Genomic DNA, 17138 nt, shown 5'->3' on the forward strand with positions numbered 1-17138 from the left:
ATTCCCTCCACATGAAGTCACACTCACAGCAGAGGAGGATTCTCAGTATTAGAGGGGAACTGTTGGACACACTTTGCATTCTGTACAATCAGGCAGGAGACAGACACCTAGCTCACCCAAATATTGTTTTATCATGTGAATCAGAAAAGATATGCCTTTGAATTTGGAGGTATTTACCTTTGTTTTTGTTTTAGCTTCACCTCACATTATGTTGATGTTCAGAAACCTTCATTAAAAAGCAATGTGAGGAAAATACAGCGAAAACTCATGTTCATATGTCTCCGACACTAGCAAGACGGAAGTTAAATTTGTATGATGTTTACTCCGTTCTTGGCATGTGTGCTTCTGTTAAGAGGTAATGGAATATATTAGGTAAGCACAAGCGCACACTCGCAGTTAAAGGGTTTTCTAGTCCACTTCCTCTCACCACTACTGGTTCTGAACAGCCCTCCACATGGCTCTCAAACTCTCCTTACAAACTCAGGTTTGAGCAGAGCAATGATGTCGAAGCCAAATGTAAACTGAGACATTTTGTGTTTCAGAGTTGTTTTTCTTTATTCATGAAGGTTTTGCGTCACTTCATGTTTGAGGTCATGCTTGAAGAGGATTATACATGACTACATGCATGAGCATATTCACACTCCCAACATATGCAAACAAATATTCTGCACATGCATCAAATAAGCAAATATTTACGGACAGATACTTGGCTATGAACTGTTTCAGTTCTCACAGACATAACTCATTAAATCACTGGGTAAATTCCTTCCAGGCTATCTGTTGTTGTGCACAGACAATCTGGCTGAGCATATTGGATCAGCCCGCCAAAGAGTGCCTGAGCAGGACACATAAATACGCCATCCCGCTTACACACGCACACGTCTTGCTCGGTTCCCCCCCGATGCCCATGGGAGCTCAGCTGTTGCCTGGGAGCTACAACCTCTGCCTGCTGCGTGGCGCGCTGCTGTGTGCTCTCAGGCTGCCGCGTAGTGTGCTGGAGCAGAAGAGCTGGATGTCTTCAGATGGCCCGGCAGATGGAGATGTGTTTTGTTTTTGTTGTTTGGGTTTCTTTTTTGGGGGGGCTTTTGACACCGTTGCCAGAGAAGACTTCCCTCTGCCCGTCTGTGCAGGAAAGTTTAGACAAATTTCTTCCCATGCTGGTAGCGCTCTATTGTCCTTTATCAGGAAAAAGAGGGAGCTCACCCGCAGAGAGATGCAGCCACATGGAGAGATGCACAGATCAGTATCAGCCAAGAGATGTCCCACTGTCAGTACTACCATGTAAGAGACCACCATGTGAGAGCACCAAGAGACCTGAGACTGAGATACCAAGTTGACCATCCTCTCCAGCCTTTACTTCAAAAAGCACGATGTCGTGTTCACAGGAAGTTTACATTTGGTTGTGCTGTACATGAATGCTGAAGTTGCTCCTCTGTTGCATTTTTGACAGTGTAGCCATTCAAACTTTGCTCTCTGCCCCTATCAGGTCATACATGTGGGATTTAAGCAGAGTATTGTTGGGATTACATTCTTATAATAGATAGATAGATAGATAGATAGATAGATAGATAGATAGATAGATAGATAGATAGATAGATAGATAGATAGATAGATAGATAGATAGATAGATAGATAGATAGATAGATAGATAGATAGATAGATAGATAGATAGATAGATAGATAGATAGATAGATAGATAGATAGATAGATAGATAGATTTTATTGATCCTGCCAGGGGAATTATTTTGCTACAGCAGCATGGAAAGATACACAGTAAAGGCAATAAAAATGACAGAATAAAAATAGAGCTTGTAAAAAATATATATATATTTTTTAATTAAAATGCATATTATATACAAATAAAAATAAGGCATCACTGCTGTTCAAGACTGAACTGTTTTGTCCCAGTGCAGCACTGATATGCGGCATAAGGGATATACTCCTAACTGCATTGCATGAAAAGAGGTGCCAATAGATGAGTAAACTCCTGAACACACAACTGATTTGTAGATAAATATGTTTCTTTGGAGTCGCATACTTGTGAAGTCTATGAAGGAACTGGTCATACCAAATCGATATATGTCTGAGACACTTCTGAACAAGCTGTCAGGGGAGTTTCTCACCTTACACATTTGAAACCTTAGTGGTGGTCTAATAAGCCTCTCTTTTGGTCACTGCTCAAACTTGTATTGGTTGAAATAAAAAAATCTCTCAATTGACCTTTAAAGAACTTCCACTTAAACCCCAAAAAACCTTCTAACTATGAAAATAATTATACTAACTGGTCGTTTTTTAATCATGCTTGTGCTTAAATGCAATCTTAAGAATTTAGAAGTAATAGTTGTGCGTGTTGTTGATGAGAGTGAACATATTTCTGCAGTTGTTGTTGGAGTTTCTTTACTGCTGGAGTGAAACTAAGCCACACATTGATTTTTCCAGTGAGGTTCAGCGTCAGGCCGTGCTGCTCCTATCTGCTACCATGGAAATGAGCAATCATATCAGATAAAAAAAAGAATAACGGACTGTGCTTTGTGTACTAGTGTGTGTGTGTGCTTGTGCTTTTAATGTTTTGATATAAAAAAGCTAGCTTTGCTTTTGACTTTTCAGATCTGTCTTTGTTAATGACAGCATGGGCCCGAATGAACCTCGTGGAGTTGTGTGTGTGTGTGTGTGTGTGTGTGTGTGTGTGTGTGTGTGTGTGGGTGTGGGGGGGGGTCTGTTTGTGTGACTATAAAGCAGTGTAAGAGACAGTGTTTATAGCTGACTAGTCATGTAGGGCAGCTCCAGTGTAAAGAGCTCTTGGGGACTGGAGGAGTGGAGGCAGCCTGTCTGACCTGCATTCTCCGCTGTAGCAGAACAGAGACGCAACCATTCAGTTTCTGTGAATACTAATCTGAGCGCTCTTTTCTCATCTGACTCCGACCCGCCTGCTCACTGCATCTACACCTGTGTATGTTCCCCCAACACAGACTCGGACGACTCCTCCACGTTTGTGACCGGCATCGTTCTCTACAGAAACCTGGGCAGCATTCTGAATCTGCAGAGGTAAGACTTCCGCCTGATTTACAGCCGCATCTGGAAGATTAGATTGTTATATATAGTGTCAAATCGCAACATAAGTCATCTCAGGGAACTTAACATAGTAAAGTCCTGACAACAAAACCTGACATGGGTGAGAGTTGGAAGGAAAAACACTGTTTTAACAAAAAGAAAACCTCCAACAGATCCAGGGTCAGAGGTAATCAGTTATCTGCTTCCCCTGGTTGGGGTGAGGGGAGAGCGTAGAGAGAAACCAACTGCATAAAAAACAATAAACACTGGGCAGGTTGGTGGGGTCATTCACCACAGATCAAACCAAGCAGCAAACAGCAGTGACGTCACCCATCGGTTTGTGAACGGCCGTTGTGAAGCCTCAAATTCGGAATTTGGTCGCTGTCATTTTGCTTGTCCCGAGCGGTTCGAGGCCGGTAGTGACCATATTTGGGGGGGAATGAGCTGCGGATGTGACTCGATCTGATTGGAAACCCCACGATACTACGTCCCGCCCACCGATAGCCGTTACCACAGGCCTGCCAATCAAACAGACACTCACCCAAAAACACAGCTTTCTGAAGTTTATGTTCTAATTAACGATGGGGTTATTTTCAGATGAACCGCCAGAAAACGTAATGAATTAATTGACTGATAATTGTATGAGACTTGTTGAACCAGTGGTATTGCAGCTTAAGGCACTTCCGTATCGGCCTCATTTTTCAGACCACGTTCATATACAGTCTGTGGATCAATCACATGCAACTCCGCAGCCATAGATACCTGCAAAGAAGTCACAGACTACAGAAGAACTCCAGGATGTATGACGACATTGTGCTGGATGTGATGTTATGGATTTCTGCAGTACAGTCAGGGTGTTTTACATCAGCTGCTGCAGTGAGTGTTTCCAGCCAAATGATCACGAGGGTTTAATGCAGAAACAGCAGTATAGTAGTAGTGGGTGGCCTCATGTATGTCTTTTATCTCCGTTAGTAAAAGCATTTCTTGGGGGAAGCTTTTGGTACTTCTAGCATGATGATTAATTTAGGATTTAGCACAACAGCATACGTGTAGCTCTTTGTAGTTGTGTGTGTGTGTGTGTGTGTGTGTGTGTGTGTGTGTGTGTGTGCATACTTCTGAGTAACAGCCTGTTATCTATGGCTGTGGTTACAGTGGGAAAGACCCTCTCCATTATGATAATGTGGTAAAAGCACATAATTAACTGGTAACATATGAAAACCAGAATTGAAGCAGACCACAGACCACAGTCTCTGCAGTCCTCCCACATGTTTGTTCTTGAATATTTGGATTGCTGCTGTCCTCTACGTTCCTCTTCTTTTTGTTCGTGTCTCTTTTCCTACTCTGAATCTGATGCTCGTCTCAAGGAAAAGAAGATGAGTTTGAGGCGAGAGACTCGACGACACAAAGGTTTAGGTTGACTGATTGTGTTTTAGGCTGGTGAGAGGGCGGTTGTGCGTAGAGGATGATCTGAGGAACCAGGAAATGGAGCATGGGCGGTTGAACATGTTTGGTCACCTGGAAGCTTTTGGTGTCAGTACTACCAGTAGCAATTCACTTTTTCTTGATTGTCTCATTCCACATGATTGATAGTTCCTATGAAAAGCAGAAATTGCAATGCATGCTAAGCAGGCAGGGAGAATCTGATGTAAAATTAGATGCTAAAAACAAAATCCTTAGTGTTAGTGAACAGGTAGGCTGGTATGTTTGCTGTTGATAATAACACAAATATTCTGACAAGCTATTTGAGCCAGCTGAGACAGAGATAAGTTAAATATTATACTGCTGATGAAGCAATAACAGTTCATTGATAAGAAGACTGGACACACGCTGTCAGTACTTGAAGTGACTTCATGCGATGCTTTCTCAAGGGCAATGTCAGCAATGTCAATCATTCCTTACAATTATGGGACGTGTGCCCTGTTACATTATTTTATGTCTTCTGTGTATGTCGTTGCTTGCAATCAAATTATTCTTCAAACCAATATTCCAATATTTTTGACCCTGCTAATTGTAATACATAAAGACCAGTGATCAGTCATATGTACCATCACTGTGGTCAAACCCGAATGGATTACAGTGACAGTTTGTATAGACATTTAGCATCTCGACTATATAACCCTAACAATTTTGGCAATCACTTAAATCCTTTAAGGAACAGCTGGATGGATAAACAAAACAAATTGGGACAGACATTCAGGGTCCTCAGTTGATGGATATTTTAAAATGTTGTGATTCCCAGCAGGTCAAAGTTTAAAATGTATCCAGTGAGAGCTCCTGAATTCATCACCAATTTGAAACATGCTTCTTGGTTACTGGACAATATACTCTTATGACGTTTCATCATGCACCGTTACCAGGTCAAAATCTGTATTTATCCAGTGCTTTCACTTATGATCAAATACTTACAAATGGACATCTCCATCAGCCTGACGAAGCACACGGTTCAAAGTGTGTGGCGGATGTGTATTTAAGGCGCATCCAAATCCACTTTTACAATTTAATGGCAGACAATCTGTGTGAAAAGTGAGGCACGAAGGGGTTCAAAAAGTTGTTTTTATTTAGGTGTGTTATTTAAGCACAGGTGTGCTATGGACGTAACATGAAATTAACCAATCAGAGTTTCATCTTTCATGAACTTTAAAAGCCAGGAGTGCTTGCACCTGGGCAGAATGCCATCATTATTATCATCATGGTGGATTTGTGAAGTAGTAGGAAAGAGCTCTTCTCTGCAGAGGTGATAGATCTCATGCACAGAATGAGCAGACTAATGTACTTTACTGTAAAATACTTTGCCAGTCATTTAAGACAAGGTTTTTGTTGGTCAATTGACGACATCTCATTTTAAGACGAACACGCCCGTGAACACTCAAATTGGTGCATTTGAGTACATTTTCTATTTGAACGGCATCAGCACTGGACGGACAAATGACTATCGCATCAATCTGAAATGAGCAAAGAGCCTAATCGTGATTAAGTGTCACAACACTGGTTTTTCTTTTTCTTTTCGATAGAAACAACACCGTCCTCAACTCCAAGGTTTTGTCAGTGACCATCAAGCCCAGCCCCGCCTCCCTCTCCGCTCCGGTTGTGGTCGAGTTCTCTCACCTGTACAACGTAAGTGTCAAATTCACTTTCCTCTCAAAGCAATTCCAGATATGAAGCTATTGTGTAAATATGTTCTGCAACTGTTACTCTTTCACGATAACCACAGAGTTTTCACTGTCCTCCATCTCTCAGGGCACCATCAACCAGACCTGCATATCTTGGGACGAGAGCGACAGGTAAGAGCCACTGTATCTTAGATTTGTTATCTGAACATCTATTAGTGCTGGGCGTTTGACTTTCGGAGATAATTCATATATTGTGAAATGAGGTATAGAATGGATCAGATAAAGTTTAATGTTCCATTACATCACATTTCTTCTGTAAAGCTGCAACAGGGTTTCCATCTCTCCTCTCTCACTGCCTGTGAAACTGGTTGGTGGTGAATGGTGGGCATCTGCTCTGGGCTGTGTCTCCTTCGGACAGTCACCCAGCCACCCGAGGGAGTTGGAGCTGGCTCCGCTCGCACCGACTACTGAGGCTATGCTTCAGTGGGATAGTCACCCAGTCTCGCTTCCCAGCTGCCAGGAGAGTGCAGGAGCTGTGCTGGCGTTGCTCGCATGGGCTGCTGCCAAATTACAACAGCTAGAAATTGGGTTTTTCACGGTGCAGAGCTGCACTGTCCTGCCATAACTAAAGGAGGCGGAGAAATAACTAAACTTAAGACGCACTGAACCAGAGAGAAGGAGAGGAAGAGAGAAACCATTGCTAACTTCTAAGATACATTTACTTGCTGATCTGAAGTGCTCGTACACGACTGGGAATAGTGAGAAAGTTGCTAAAAGAAGCAGAGAGGTTTTGGTGCCTGAGAAGGAGTAGATTAACTTTAACTGTAATTAGCTGCTGTAATGAAGAATGTGACAAATGAACTGGGCTGAGACAGAGCAGCAAAACCGCTCCATGTAACACAGAAAAGTTTCTGTTCTCCGATCAATTTTCACAATTGAAAGATATATATTTAAACCAGGTATTTGGAGTAAATGTGTATTTTACCATCAGCAGTGTAAAGTATTAATCCTATCACCAGAATCAGTGTAAATAACGCATGGTTGATTGGGACTACTTCTTCTTTGCGTGGTCAGATGTGAACTCCAGCTCTGTATGTGTGAGCCACAGCGTAGTGACATCAATAACTCTAAACGCAGTCAAGTGTGGATTATTTTCAGGTCTCAAAACACCAACGACGCTGTTTGTGATGTCTGTGGGAAGACTGCGAGGTACTCTGGCAACACCGCAAACCTTGTTAAGCATCTGAAATGAAATCACAATTCAGAATATAATGAGGCTTTGCAGCTGCGATCTGAAGAAGAGAAGGTGCTGCCGGTGAGACAGACGCCGAGTACTTTGGCAGTGCTTTATCCAGGTACAGAGAGACGGAGAGAGAGTCGCCATGGTGACATTTAACACTGTTACTGACCATCATGGGAAAGTGATTCACGCGTGTCTAGGCTTCAGTTTGTGTGTTGAAACAATGGAAGTTCCCTGCATTCAACTTTATACAAATAAATATGCCAGCTAGATAAATATAGATAAATATAAAGTACTATTGAAATAAATAAATGCCTCAATAAATAGCTTTGTAAAGATAAGGGCACCAACTTGAGTTCAGCTTGAAGTGAGATCTGTGTCCCTGCAATCACCTCACACTAATTCAATAAAATAGTTCTCAGTGTATTATTATTATAGGTTTTGATGCTAAAATAGCTGTTCTATTCTAATATCCCATTTTTGATGCAACATTTTATTCTTTGTATTATGAAAAATGTATAAAAATGCATTTTTGGAGCTATAGCTTTATTAGGAACGCAATGTCACGAGACAGTCTATGCTGCATTTTATTTAATTTATCTTTCATAAATTGTCTAACTTTACGGAAGTGCAGTATTTCGGCATGACCCTCTAATGTTTCCAACACCACGGTCTAAAGCAAGAAACTGGCCAGACTGGAGTGAAATATAAATTAATCTTCCCCAGAGGATACATCTTAATGAATTTGGTAATCTCACTCATTTCTTTAGTGTCATCATCAAATCAAAGGCTCAACTCTTACTTGGATAATATTAAAGTCTTACTGGCAGGCTGCCATGACGATTTCTGAACCCATTCTTACTCCCCAGAAGACAAACCCCTCTGACTGCCGTGGACTCTCCAGCTCCATTCTCAGGACAAACTTACACATTTTATATCAGAATCAGCTTTATTGGCCAGGTATGTTTATAAATGCAAGGAATTTGACTGCGGTTGTTACTTCTCTCTCAACGTACAAAAACAGACATAAATAGACTTATGAAACATAAGTAGACATACAGTATATACAGCTAAACAATGGTGCCATTGCACCTAGTGCAAATGGTGATTATGCAATTGAGTGTAGTGCATATATCAGCTACTGGTGAAGGTAGAACAATAACAAACTCTGTGTTTCATTCAGTCCTTTCATATTATTTGTAGTAAACATAGCAGCATGTAAAACACAGTGCATAAAAAATTAGCAGTGTTTCATGTTTTTTGGGGGGATTAAAATAGATCATCTGTTTAAATGTCTCCTGTCGGGTGAATTCTACCCGCAGGCAACGAGTCAGACGGCATCACCCTAGCAAGCGGTGCTGAAAGCTGAGTTTCCCACATCCCATTTGTAATCATTCCAGTATCAATGGCAATAACACCGGCAAACCCGCATGTGTCGCAGTCGATAGCACTTAAGGCAGTTCCCTCGTACTCTAAGTGGAGGTTTTAAAGACACCATGTTCCCACTGTAGGTTCTTTGGCTGGCCACAGCGCTTTTAATCCTGACAAAGTCAGTGATCTGCTCCCTGGTGAAGGGTGCTGAGTGCGCCGGACAGCTCGGCGACTCTCGTCCGGGACAACGCTAACCCAACGCTATCACTGCTACGACACTGATGCAGCATGTGGAAAATTAAAAGTGTCGCTCACCGCTTTCCTCGCCCTCGCAGCCCACGCACACATCAACATGGACGATAAAGAGCACTACAGAGTCTACTGAGAGAGAGAGAGGGACAGAGGGAGAGAGGGAGAGGTGAGCGTAGAAGTTGGACAAAAAAAAAATAATATGCAGATTGAAGAGTTTTATTTTACTGCTTCTCTGGGCACGTTCAAAGCACTTCTCATTGCTCTTTATTCTAAAGTGCCCTATTTGTTTAAGACAAGAAAATAGTGTGAGCATATTGGAACATGATCACTGAACGAGGGGAGGAGAGACGGAGAGAGAATGGGGAAATATGTTGTGGCCTTATTGCAATGCAGGTTTGGACATTTGCATTTAGATAGGTGTGTACACGTGTTACAGAGACGAGGAGCCGACCATTCATCGCCTCAGTCAGGGGATGAAAAGAAGTTTATATGTGTCACTATATTTTGCTGCAGGTCTATACATGCCAAACCAAAAATGGCTTGGCCAAAAGTAAAATAAAATAAGGAGACAAAAAACAGGTTAAAAGAAGGTTAATGTGACAGTATTTTTGATATTATTTTCCAATAGGCTCTTAAATAGAGAGGTAATTTATCCCAACTCTTTGGTTAAACACTTAAATACACACATATTTATTATTTATCATGTGTGTCATGATAGTATGAGCTGCTCTTCCAGTCTGTTTTTTATTTTATTTGTTTAAACTCAGCCTGCGTGCCATTCGTGTTTTATTTCACTGTCTGCCACTATTTGAAAAGCAGCTTTTAGGATAATTGACAATGCCGGCGATAAGTGATATCGGCTGTAAAAAAAAAAACCTTTATTGCTCATTTCAAGTTAATTAATCAGTTCTCATCTGCTCCTGTTTTAAATTGCTGGTAGGTGCATCGCCATCCACCAGTTTGGGCACATTTTTAATTTGCACTGACTGGAAATGCAGAAATATTTGTTTGCTTAGCTGAGATGGAAAAATATAATATCAGTAGGGGAAAATTTGCCAAAGTGTAATGGAAACACATTTAGCAAATGAATGATTAAATATACATAAAACACTTGACTTCCACATTCACTGAATCATCAGAGAAATGAGCGATGAGGAGACTGTAATCCAGATAAAGATAAGATCAAAAAAAAATAAATAAATAAAAAAAAAAAAAATATATATATATATATATATATATATATATATGTTTCATCATGTTTTCTACAAACTTTTCCACAGTTCTTTCAATTTTTATGATATTGCATAATCTTCTTCAGTGGTTTAATGACTACCAACTGGAGAATTAGTGTGAGCGGCTGTTTATCTTAACAAACCAACTCCTAATCTACTACTATCAAAAATGTTTTCACTGCATTTCAATGGAAATCTCTCTATAGTTTACTGCTGTTGATGTAAATTCATCACTTTATCATCATTATGAAATTCCTTAATAAATTGGTGGTAATGTACATAGAAATGTATATGTTAAAGAAACACACAAGCTCACTGCGACACTCTCCGACAGAAGGTTAACACGGATTACAAAAACATTATAGCAGAAATGATCGGAATTGAAAAGTTGAAAGTGTTTAGTTGTGGTGTGCTGCTGTGGAAATGTTATATGATATTAAAAGTGACATGTGACATTGTTCACCCTTTATTATCATCCAGAATTGATCCACCCTTTATTATCATCGAGAATTGATCTATTTTTACTATATTATTGAAGTCTTTATTTGAATACTAACTTCTTTTTGATAGATTACATTCTTTCTAATATCAGTTGAAAACATTGTCTGAAACAGTTTCGTTCTGACAACATTGACCACAAGATGTCTCCACATTTGACGAGCATGAGAGATAAGATGGCAGAAGAGATGATGACAGAAACGTAGCAAGGACAAAGGCTCCAATCTGGTGGTGTTTTGGTATGGGGTTGAGGGCTGGGGCTGGGGGGGAGATATGTTCTATCCAAAATTAAAATCTATCTTGGACAGGCGCAATGATTAATGAGCTAATATTTGGGAGAGAAATAGAATCTGAGGAGCCGTCCTTGTCATGTTGATAAGAGCTGTGACACTACCTGGGCCTTCATAGGGACCACACTTCAATGAAATCAATAATAAGAACATCAGCAGTGTCTCACTCACTCTGACATTACCGCTTTGTTTTGTTTACCGTATTTCTTACCTGATGCACCATAAATACAGAAGCTAATTGTGATTTGCTGTCAGTCTAAAGTTGCCCTGAAGGGTGATAATGCAATCTGTAAGAGCATCTGATACTCTCATAATAATATGCACAATTCACTTTAATGTCCTGTTGGGTAACTTGTTTATTAGGTTTTATAGCATACATGGATTTGTTTTGTGGGGGTTATGAGTGTATTAATGTCTTTTTTTTAGAACACTGACAGTCGAGGGAACATTTTAAAAATGTTTTTCTCTCAACAGTGGAGTCCTGCTGGGTCGTCTTTCATGGAAAAGCTTAAAAAGCAACACATGCTGCAATCAGACACTTACAGTGGGTACGGAAAGTATTCAGACCCCTTTACATTTTCACTCTTTGTTTCATTGCAGCCATTTGCTAAAATCAAAAAAGTTCATTTTATTTCTCATTAATGTACACTCAGCACCCCATGTTGACAGAAAAAAACAGAAATGAAGAAATTTGTGCAAATTTGTTAAAAAAGAAAAACTGAAATATCACATGGTCATAAGTATTCAGACCCTTTGCTGTGACACTCATATTTAACTCACATGCTGTCCATTTCTTCTGATCCTCCTTGAGATGGTTCTACTTCTTCATTGGAGTCCAGCTGTGTTTAATTAAACTGATTGGACTTGATTAGGAAAGGCACACACCTGTCTATATAAGACCTTACAGCTCACAGTGCATGTCAGAGCAAATGAGAACCATGAGGTCGAAGGAACTGTCCAAGGAGCTCAGAGACAGAATTGTGGCAAGGCACAGATCTGGCCAAGGTTACAAAATAATTTCTGCAGCACTCAAGGTTCCTAAGAGCACAGTGGCCTCCATAATCCTTAAATGGAAGACATTTGGAACGACCAGAACTCTTCCTAGACCTGGCCGTCCAGCCAAACTGAGCAATCGTGGGAGAAGAGCCTTGGTGAGAGAGGTAAAGAAGAACCCAAAGATCACTGTGGCTGAGCTCCAGAGATGCAGTAGGGAGATGGGAGAAAGTTCCACAAAGTCAACTATCACTGCAGCCCTCCACCAGTCGGGGCTTTATGGCAGAGTGGCCCGACGGAAGCCTCTCCTCAGTGCAAGGCATATGAAAGCCCGCATAGAGTTTGCCAAAAAACACATGAAGGACTCCCAGACTATGAGAAATACGATTCTCTGGTCTGATGAGACCAAGATTGAACTTTTTGGCGTTAATTCTAAGCGGTATGTGTGGAGAAAACCAGGCACTGCTCATCACCTGCCCAATACAATCCCAACAGTGAAACATGGTGGTGGCAGCATCATGCTATGGGGGTGTTTTTCAGCTGCAGGGACAGGACGACTGGTTGCAATTGAAGGAAAGATGAATGCGGCCAAGTACAGAGATATCCTGGAAGAAAACCTCTTCCAGAGTGCTCTGGACCTCAGACTGGGCCGAAGGTTCACCTTCCAACAAGACAATGACCCTAAGCACACAGCTAAAATAACAAAGGAGTGGCTTCAGAACAACTCTGTGACCATTCTTGACTGGCCCAGCCAGAGCCCTGACCTAAACCCAATTGAGCATCTCTGGAGAGACCTGAAAATGGCTGTCCACCAACGTTCACCATCCAACCTGACGGAACTGGAGAGGATCTGCAAGGAAGAATGGCAGAGGATCCCCAAATCCAGGTGTGAAAAGCTTGTTGCATCATTCCCAAGAAGACTCATGGCTGTACTAGCTCAAAAAGGTGCTTCTACTCAATACTGAGCAAAGGGTCTGAATACTTATGACCATGTGATATTTCAGTTTTTCTTTTTTAATAAATTTGCACAAATTTCTACATTTCAGTTTTTTTCTGTCAAGATGGGGTGCTGAGTGTACATTAATGAGAAATAAAATGAACTTTTTTGATTTTAGCAAATGGCTGCAATGAAACAAAGAGTGAACAATTTAAAGGGGTCTGAATACTTTCCGTACCCACTGTATGTACCGAGACCAGTGACCACTTGTCTCCATTGAAATAGATTGAATGACTGATTAAAAGATTGAAAACAGGTGTCAAACTAATTGAAGAAAACAGTACGTTTGAAATATCAATGATTATATAATGATTATTTCTCATTGTTCTGGGGTACCAGCAAATTTGTCAAGGCCATTTTAAAATAATATGTGTAAAATAAGGAATGAGAAATATTTTTTTTAGTCTTTGTTTTACTCTATGGCATACTAAAGGCATGCAGGTATATATGATAAAATTGCCTTTATTGCATTACTTTTCATGAGGAAAAAAGCTTATTTCTGCACTATAAATGGTACCAATAAAATCATCCACAACTTTCAATTGAAAAGCCGTAGTGTAATTGAAAAGGTGATGCATGATGGGAGACTGTAAATCTAGAAATCATTACAAAGTAAAACATTTTTTTAAATGTAGTTTGAACAACATTTAATTCCTACAATTTTGAGTTCACTTCAACGCATCCGATTGTGCTGTTTTTTTTAAATTGACATGGTTCCATTCATTTGAAGTGCTTCACTGAGTGACAGTTTGATTTTGAGTCACTTAAAGTCAGTTGCCTTTTACATTGTCAGCAAATGTCTCTACCTTCATTCAGATTTGTTTCCATTTGAAACTAAATTCAAAAACTACTATGACATGTTTCTTCTCAGATGGTTTGGTGTCAGGAGTATAAATGCTTGCCAGGTTTTCAGTGAATAACTTCAACAAAGGGAACAATAGCTCAGGTTCCTGATACGTGTGTAAAGCATGGAAAAGATCTGAGCAACATTGGATTTCACACAACACGCATTAGTACAACACTTCGAACTTTCAATCTATAGTGGCAGCCCTGCACAATGCAACTCACCTAGAATAGATCTAAAATATATCTGGCATATAATCTGTGATATTTTATTATCTATATCTGTACTTTTAAAAAAGGAACTTCAAGGCACGTAATAAAATCACAACTAAAATTGTATTCATCAGTCATCGGGAGTTTCCAGCTGAACTATCACTCAGCGTCTTGTCAAATATTAGCATAAAGCCTCACCTTAACTTTCAGTCAGTGGTTGTATGGCTCACAGTGTGATGAGCCAGATGTGCAGATAAGCCCACACAGCAGAACCAATGATGTACAGTCATCTGCACTAGCACTGATTACCGTCTTAATTATCTACTTCACACAAATTGTTGTAAAGAGAAAACAAAACAAATTTGGTGTGAGCAAACTGACATATAATGGGTATTTCATAACCATGTTTTCTGAAGCAAAACTTCTTTGTTGCGCCTTAAAACAAGCAGTGTTTTGCAGATCTACTCCGGTGATCAAAACCAACCTATTGGCACACAAATAGCTTCATGCTAAAGGATTCTAGAATTACTGCCTCGTGGTTGTGGGCCTCCGCCAAGAAGTAGGGTTTAGTTTACATCCATATCTGTGCAGACTCAAATAATATATGTAGTGAAGGTCTTGGCCAGTAAAGCTGACTCCCAGACTGGCAATGCTTTAAATATGGATGTTACTGCAAAGAAGTGTAGTATCTATGTAACACAGTAGATTTCCTGTGTTAAGTTTAGGACTGTCTTTAGGTCGCTCTGGGAGTGAATGAAACAGCAAATGTTTGCAGTTTAAAACAAGGAACTGAACTGCAATTTATTATAGTTATTAACACAGAAAATCAAGGGAACAACATAAAAGAAAAATAATAAATTCAAGTAATAACCCCAATACCGGTATTTCTCTCACAGTCAGTCAGTTTCAGTCTATTGTCTTTCAGTCTACTACCCGGTAGTTTATGTCTGGAGGCTCTCAGACTAACTCTGATCTCAATCTTTTTTTTGCTCGTCGGTGCTCCGGCAGGAGAATCCAAGAAGACCAAATGTAGCTTCACCCACGGCGAGGATGATCAGGGGTCACAGGGTCACTCAGCTCCAGCGCTCTGCGGAGGTTTCTGGGGATTGCTGTCTCCATCACAGAGCCATACAAAAAAAAAAAACAATCTGCATGCAGCAGAATTGAATACGATGTCAGTACTATAATTTCTAAACTCTATTGTTGGTGTAACAGTGAATGACCAGTAAAATAGTATACACACATATATATATATATAATATTCACTATGGTCAATATTAACATACCAACATATTTCACACACACATGTACTCATGTCTCAGTGACATCTATCACTTATACCTAACAGGCATTATTTAAATGTCCACCGTTACTAAGCAACACACTCAACAGCTGTTCTCAATCTGACCGTTTACTTCTGGCGCTAAAACAAGAAAATGACGTCATCGTTCCCGCTCGGTTCAACAGCTCCCGACGCATTAACCCCCAGCGCTTAGCTAGCCCCATCACGTACATGTAGCTCCACAATCACAGATATCAACCCCGTAAAATAATATTAAACAACAAATTAATATTTATCTCCGGCTGTTTTTTTTTTCTTCTCTCCTGATCGGTATCTTTAGCCCAACTAAACAACTGTCCTCCTTTGTAGCTCTACAGCAACGGCTAACTCTTAGCAACGCATTCGTCACTCACCGGAGATTCTTCTCAGACTTAAAGAAACTTCTTCCTTCGGAGTCGGTCTGGTTAACGATCAAATAAATAAAGATCCTCAACAGCAGTGAGCAAAAATTAACCAAATGAGATTATTCATGGTGGAGATCATGACGCTGCTGTTTCCTTGGAGACATAAAGGGTCGTCTCCTGGGAGAAGGCTTTGATCTCCCGACGTGCACCACAGCGCCCCTCTGGTGAACGTCGGTATTGCATGTTTGAGTTAACCCTTTAGTTGCTGGTAAAACTAACGTGGGTTACAAAAGCAACACATTGGACAACATGGATGCTTCACACACATCTTCAGCCCAACACCACAGACGATCTGTGATCAGCAAAGATTCAATGAAATATGGTCATCATGTTCCCTTGTGTTTCTGAGTTATGGTCTTTTACAAAACATTTGAACACAGTGAAGATGACCTTTGACCTTTTGGACATAAAATGCCATCATGCCTTGTTTTAGCAATTAGCACATGAATTATTGAGTTATGGCCACAAACGTGTTTTGTGAGGTCACAGTGACCTTTGACCTTGTCCTTATGACTCCCAACATCGAATCAATTCATCCTTGAGTCTAAGTGAACGTGTGTGCTGAGTATGAAAGAATTCCCTGAAGGTGTTAGTGGGATATCATGTTCATCAGAATGGGAGGACGTGAGGTCACTGCGACCTTTGACCTTTGCCATCAGAAATCTATCCAATGTATTGTTGGTACTCAGTGAAAGTCTGTGTCAAAATTTGAAGAAATTTCATCCAGCCAGTCCTGAGATCTTGCGTTCATGAGAATAGGACGCTGACGAGTATGCATCAAAAAAACATTATGCAGGACTGCATTGGTTGAAGATTGGTTGGCGATATTTCCGCATTATTAGCTAATTTACCAGTTTTCATCAACATGCTTTCATCCCCTGCGGCGTTTGCAGAGCAGTGTTTAATAAATTCTGTCAGCCATCAAAGCAGAACTGTCATCCAATCCAGATTTGGTTTTTTTTACAGACAGAAGTGATCACAGGTTTTAAACACAAACATAAATTGAGGATTCTATCAAAAATAACCAAAGAAAGCAAGAGCAAAACAATATTTGGTGTGAGCACTCTTTGACCTTAGAACAGAACAGGTTCTCAGCTGTGTGCAGGTGTCCACCTTTGTTTGTTTGTCTCTTCATGTGATCCAGACTGTCCATGACGTTGAGATCAGGTCTCTGTGGGGGTCAAACCATATGTTGCAGGACTCATTCTTCTTCTTGACACTGAGGATAGTTTCTTTATGACTTGCTGGATGTTTGGGCTCTTTGTCCTGCTGTGCAGTGTCTGCAAAAACAAAACAAAACAA

At 40.4% G+C, this 17138-nt stretch overlaps 1 protein-coding gene across 11 annotated transcripts in view; it reads left to right on the forward strand.

Annotated features, from left to right (window-relative positions):
• adgrb1a (adhesion G protein-coupled receptor B1a) overlaps window positions 1–17138 on the forward strand; it is a 167364-nt gene that overhangs the window by 101221 nt on the left and 49005 nt on the right. For all 11 annotated transcript variants that reach the window (XM_069143480.1, XM_069143485.1, XM_069143482.1 and 8 more), the window contains 3 exons: window positions 2970–3045; window positions 6063–6165; window positions 6289–6332. In XM_069143480.1, the coding sequence (XP_068999581.1) occupies window positions 2970–3045; window positions 6063–6165; window positions 6289–6332 (223 nt within the window). The remainder of the gene's footprint in view (window positions 1–2969; window positions 3046–6062; window positions 6166–6288; window positions 6333–17138) is intronic.

The sequence above is a fragment of the Embiotoca jacksoni genome, unplaced genomic scaffold (genome assembly GCF_022577435.1).
Source record: "Embiotoca jacksoni isolate LCO1_2020_lvr unplaced genomic scaffold, fEmbJac1.0.p SCAF_11, whole genome shotgun sequence".
NCBI lineage: Eukaryota > Metazoa > Chordata > Actinopteri > Embiotocidae > Embiotoca > Embiotoca jacksoni.